At 32.1% G+C, this 6,518-nt stretch overlaps 1 protein-coding gene across 1 annotated transcript; it reads left to right on the forward strand.

Annotated features, from left to right (window-relative positions):
• Positions 1-690: 690 nt before the first annotated feature.
• On the forward strand, positions 691-5,516 carry LOC107463040 (probable E3 ubiquitin-protein ligase RHG1A; the record flags this gene model as incomplete). The annotated part of the gene is given in 6 exon segments (XM_016081749.3): positions 691-837; positions 2,172-3,371; positions 3,454-3,504; positions 3,579-3,677; positions 4,029-4,199; positions 5,102-5,516. Coding segments are annotated over 5 exon segments (1,677 nt in total). The 3' UTR covers positions 5,282-5,516.
• Positions 5,517-6,518: the final 1,002 nt, after the last annotated feature.

Genomic DNA, 6,518 nt, shown 5'->3' on the forward strand with positions numbered 1-6,518 from the left:
TAATTTATGTTATATATGTAATAATAATTATATAAATTTTAAAATTTAATTTTATTATTAAATTTTAATAATTATAGAAATACCACAATAATAAAAACGGATTAAAATATATGGGGAGACTATGTCATTTGAGCTATTACTCATTGGCGTATAATTTTTTTTATTATTTGTGAATAAAAACAAAATCTAATTTATGCGAATTATTGTGAAGTAGGAGAAGTTCATTCATGTTTATTTTATTGCTACTTCTAACTTTTATTTAAATATATACTACCAGACTTTAAAAATTGGAATTATGATAACATCTTAAAATAAAATAAATTAAAAACTAAATCAGTTATTACACATAATTTTTCGTATGTTTTAATTAAATAAATAATTAATAATATAATGAAATTCATTATAAAAAATAATTAAATTTATAGTAGACAAAAAATTTAATTTATTTACAGTAGTATAATAAATAAATATATAAAATACGAAATATATATATATTTTTACAAGTGATTACTTATTTTTTTAGACATTTAATATAAATTATATAAAATAAATAAGAAAAGAAAAGAAGAAAGTAGGTTAATATATATATTATTGTAATATTGTTACATATCTCTCTGCTTCTCTACTTCTCTTTTCTTTCTCTCTATCTGTCAACTCTCCAAAAACTTCGTTCCCTTCTTAGCCCCTCTTTCTCTTTCTCTTTCTCTTTCTCTTCTCTCAAAACCTTTTTCTCTTTCTCTCTTAATATTACCAAAGCTTCAAAACGAAAACCAAAACGACGCCGCACAACGAGAAGAAGAAAATTAAAAAAAAAACACGCACACAAATACGTTAAAGGTAGCTACCAAACTTTCAAAATTCTCGTCTTCTCTCACGTTAATCGAATTCACTTCATGTTTTTCATCAACTACGCTTTATATTCGGAGCCGAATTGAGAGTAAGGAAATTTTTTTTTTCGATCAAAAACTCGTGAACACGGTTTTCCTTAGCTTCGGTTCATACTAATAATAAAATATATTTAAATAATTTTACGGAACTTATTACCGTGTTGAATTTTTAATTTGGATGATAATTAAGAATTTAATTAAATTTAGGGTGTGTTTGGTACTGGTTTGTTTGTGTTTTGTGGATTACATGTGATTATTATAATTATTTTTGTTTCTTTTTGCTATTTATTTTGTGATTGGTTTTTTGTGAATTTGTGTTGTTTCGTTTGTTTGAGTGATGAGTGCTGAAATTGCGGAGAACAAGTCTTTTGTGTGCGTGTTATGTGTTTTGTGTGGAGAGTATTTGAAGCAAAGTTGCGTCCTTTAATAACGAAGGAACCCCTCACTTTTTTTCTGGAACAAACCCTCCCTTTTATCGTTCAACTCTTTTTTTCCCCCTTAATCTATAAAAAAAAAAATAAAAAAGATTTGATATATATGTTTTTGGTTTCTGTTCTTCAGAATTTAATTTGTTTTCTGAGGAATTAGGTTTTTATTTTCTCCCTCTGTTTAAGTCATAAGATGAATAGATGATGCTGGTTTGTGGTTTTGGTGGTCATTGCAGCTTTGGGATTGAATTGGTCATCACATAATCATGTATTGATTCTGCTGTTATTTCTTCTTTTTATCAATGTGTTGTATTTCCTTTTTTGATGTTATTGTTTTTTATGAAGATTTGTGGTCCTGGTTTGTTTGTTTAACATGGATAAATCCAGGCAGAATCATCCATATATATTATGTATATCATCTTGATGGTCCATATGAAGCTACAAAGAGTACTGTTTTGGTTCTCAAATTCAAAATAGGTGCCTTTGTTATATGATATGTAAATATTGATAGATTATAGTAACTTGTCTTATATATGTGTAATTTTTGTTTTTATTTATTTTATTTTAAAAAGAAAGAAAAAAGGTGTTGTTATTTGGGAGCAAGGCATGTCTATGTATCCACTTGTTCATCTAACCTTAGAAGCTTTCTGCATGATTTCATCTAGCTATGGTTTGTGTTGACTGTTAACTGAACTCTTGTCTGTTTGCAGATATTTGGAAAATATGATTAACCGATTGGAATTTCATGTTTATCGTGTGAATTAGATTGATTATTTGAAAATATGAGTGAACGTTTTATCCTAATCAGCATTATCATTTTTTTCTTCATTTACTGATGCAAAATAAGATGTTGCAGATTTTGAAGGGATTAAAAAAATTGATGGATGACTATTCTGGAAAAAGAGCAATTGATGGGGTGGTAGTCCCTAAAAAGGGGATGGGCCATTTGTTTAGAGATTCTGCTAATACTAGAGATAGAAATGGTCAAGTGTGCAGCCGTCTTGGTTGCAGTAGTAAAGTCAACTCTCCTAAAGGTTCTCAAATTGGTTCTTCTGAAAAGGGTAAATCTTTGAGAACTTCTTTTCGAACTACATCCAGTGGTAAGGAAGCAATTGGAAGTTCTTCTAGAACTTTCACAGGGAATAATAACTCAGGAAAATCCCTTATAAAACCTCGGAAGACATTATCCTCTCAATTAGAGGCTGATTCTTCAGAAACTAGTAGTGTACATGATGAGACAGAAGTTTCAAATCTCGCCCCTCCACCTGAAAACTTTCGGAGAGTGCTTCAAGCAGAAGTGGAAAATGTAGGATCTAGTAGTGTTGTGCAGATGGAAGTAGGGAGCTCTAGCGTAGCATCATCTAATACAGGATCACGGAGGAATTTCCATCCAAAGCCTGTTTTGCGTGGTCAAGAAACTAAAAGCAGCGGCGCAGCAACACGAGCCGGGACCAGTAGGTACGGATTAAGAAACCTCAGATGCAACTCCATATCTGATGTCGTCCCTGCTGGCTTTCAACCACCAGACTCGGCCAATAATAGAAGAAAGGATACAGTAAAAAAGAGAAACTGTGAAGGGGAAAGTAGTTCAACAGCTAGAGGGAAGAAGATCAATGGTTCTTCATTAGAAGGACGGAATTCTGGTCCTAGAAATGGTATATCTATCTCTGATTCAAGAAGACCCAGAAATATGCCTTCTAATAATAGGGACAGGCCAGACAGCAATGTAATGTCAGTCAGAACACGGAGGCCGACTAATGGTAATGCGAGGGGAAGACTTTCTAACCAAAGTAATGCTAATCCCGTGGCATCGAATGAGCCTGTTGTCATGATACCTACTTTGCCTCATTCGGGTGATCATAATGCTCCTGGTGTATTGCATCTCCCTTCTCCGGATGCTCCTTTAAGATGTCCTGTCTCTTACAATAGACCTGGTAGTAGCAGTGATGAACTGTATGGTATTATGCCTATGTCTCCCACAGAATATGGCATCACTCATTCTCTTATAAATCGGGACAACTTTCGACGACGCTATAACATGGATGGTATTGCAGAGGTAACTTCTATTCTAACCATGAGAATACATTTTCCTCCCTTTTTAATCATGGTAATTAATTATATTCTGTAATTATATGCAGGTATTGTTGGCACTTGAGAGAATTGAGCAAGATGTTGAGCTAACACACGAGGTAATTCTTCATCAATCTAAACATCTTTGACTTAAGCCATGGGTTATCTGACGCATTCATTTTGTGTATTTCAGCAAATTCTTTTACTTGAGTCGAACTTGCTCCTCACTGGACTAAACTTCTATGATCAACATAGAGACATGCGGTTGGACATTGATAACATGTCATATGAGGTTTGTTAATGTCATAAGGTGCCACAATTCAGTTTTTTAGTTACTTGCGTAGGTTATTGCCACATTTTTTGTAATGGTTTTGAGAGCATTCGTATTAGAGAACATATTCGGATATTAAAAGCGATGTTGAAGATTATATAACCTAGGTCTTATTGCTGCTTATTGACAGTATGTTTGATCTTCTACTTTTAAGGGAGAGATTTGAATTTTTTTTTTTTAAATTTTATTTTGTGAGATGTTTCATGATGGGATCATTATTATCCTTGATATTGCAAACAGTTATTTTGGAATTGCAAGGTTGTTCAGTTACTTTAGCTATTCTCACCTCTCCATTTTTGTTACATATAATAGGAACTATTAGCTTTGGAAGAGAGGATGGGTTCTGTGAGCACAGCTCTAACAGAGGAAGCATTATCAGAGTGCCTAAAGAGAAGTTTCTTCAAATCCTTACCTTCAGATGATGTAACTGAGACTCTCAATGGGAATAAGAATAAGGACGATACCAAATGTAGCATCTGTCAGGTTTTTCTTCTTTCCCCCTCATTTGATATTTGATAAATGCATCTTTTTATGTTTCTCATGGTGTTAGTGTGTGTTCGAGTGAGAAATGTTAATATGGATTTTAGTTTGTGGTGAATCATACGTGGGCCAATACATAAGCTGCAGTTTGTGTTACTAGAGAGTCAAATTTTAATGCACTGACGATTTAAAATAACTGATGTAATGCCAAAGCTTTTTAATTCCATGACAATTTAAGTACATTATTATTGTGGCACTACATTATCTGATTTATAATTATAGTGTAAAACTTCTACATGAGTATAGTAAAATCAAATTCACATCTAGACATTATTGGATACATTATTAATGTGACAATACATTATTTGATAATAGTGTCAACTTCTCTTACACTATGAGTGTATCAAAGTTAAATTCATATCTACATATTTATAAGGATTTACCGATTTAGGTTGCATGTGGTGTTACTTAATATAGAGAAGTTTTATGCTGACCTAACTAACTATATGTTGCTAAATTGGCATAGATGTTGATTTACTTGTTCGCCATATTAGAAGTTTTAAAATACACACACAAGCATCTAATTAGATGAGTGCGCAAACAATGTATAGCAATATCACTCTATGAGAAATGTTAGGGACCAGCACTTTGTGGCAACATTTTATTTTTATACTACTCCACCAAAAAAAAACGTCTTATTTTTACACTATTAGGATTTAGGTTTTGTGATTTAGAATTTAGTATAAGCATATCTTTGTTGGCCAAGTGTTCTAATTAGTAATGATATCTTTGCTGAAATGGTTATTTATGACGTTGCTATATATTATATATTATATAGGGTTTACAATTGAACTCTTTTGAGATTACACTAACAAACAACATAACTGATTTACTTGGAAATGTAGGAGGAATATGTGGTTGGAGATGAGGTGGGGAATTTGCAATGTCAACATATGTACCATGTGGTTTGCATCCAACAATGGCTGAGGCTCAAGAACTGGTGCCCTATTTGCAAAGCATCAGTGGCAAAGCCATCAACTCCGCCGTCACCGCCGCCGTCATCATCATCACCATCATCCTATTGATGATTCCATGGTGTTAGGTCACACAGATGGAGGAAGACTCATTTTCTCTTTATCCGCCGTCTCTTCATTTTTTCTCACTCCCCTTTTTTCTTGTCACATTTGTACAAAATACAGTTTCTCCTCTCACCTCTTTCTTATTATTGGTCATTTTGTACATAGCCAATATTTTCGCACCAATTATATTACCTACTAATAATAATACAAGCTACTGGCTTGATAATAGACATTTGAACTACTGTGGAATAGTGCCATCCAAATGTGTTCTTCCTCTTATAGTCTTAAGGTTCTTTTGGATATGTTAGATCACAACAGCAATCTCAACATTATGTTTGTGATGAGCAATTTTAGAAGGATCAAGTTCTTCGAACAAAAGAATGAATGATAGTTTATGTACTTATTAAAATTTAGTCATTAATAAGTAAGGTTGTCAAACTCGCGAGTCTAAGAAAATTTGTGGAGTTGATCTAATGAGTTTACCTGTTATGAATTTTTTTAAATATATACTCAAATCTAGGCTTTTAAAATTAACAATTTCAACTTCAACACATAATAAATTAAAATAGTATTACAATTATAACAAGTATTTTAGAATATACATTTAAATTTTTTACAAGTATATATCTAGTTCGACATATAACAAACAAATCAAAGTTTTATATAACATAATAACAGATTGAAATTCTCCAATATCTTCATCTTTATCATTTTAATCGGAAACATCATTTTCTTAAAGTTCCAGTTCGACATGACGAACAAGATCATCATCATTCACATTAATAAGGTTGTCCCTAAATCAAATAATCAAGTATAAAATTTAGTCATTAATAATAGTAAGTTAAAATGTAGTTAAAAGAGGACGTGAGAAAACATCACAAGAAGGGAGCTCAAGCATAAATTCGCATGTACAAGAAGCAATAGAATTGAAAATGCAGGGGGAAGAGCAAGTGATTTGGCGATGGTAAAGGAAACATAAATTGAAGATAAAAGATTTTGGAAGCGAAGACGAACAATTTAGAATAATTTACGATGATGATGATGACGACGACGGGACAACGTTGTATGGGAACGTGAGAATGGTGGGCACAAGTAGGACTCATCCTTTAAATTGCTAATTATGGAATGCCAAGTCCTAATACAATTGAAAATTACAAATTATAAAAAGTTTAATTCTTTTTTATTTTTTTTTTCACACAAAATCTAAAAAAAATTAAAATAATAAAAAATATAAAAAATTAAT

Source organism: Arachis duranensis, chromosome 8 (assembly GCF_000817695.3).
Source record: "Arachis duranensis cultivar V14167 chromosome 8, aradu.V14167.gnm2.J7QH, whole genome shotgun sequence".
Taxonomy (NCBI): domain Eukaryota; kingdom Viridiplantae; phylum Streptophyta; class Magnoliopsida; order Fabales; family Fabaceae; genus Arachis; species Arachis duranensis.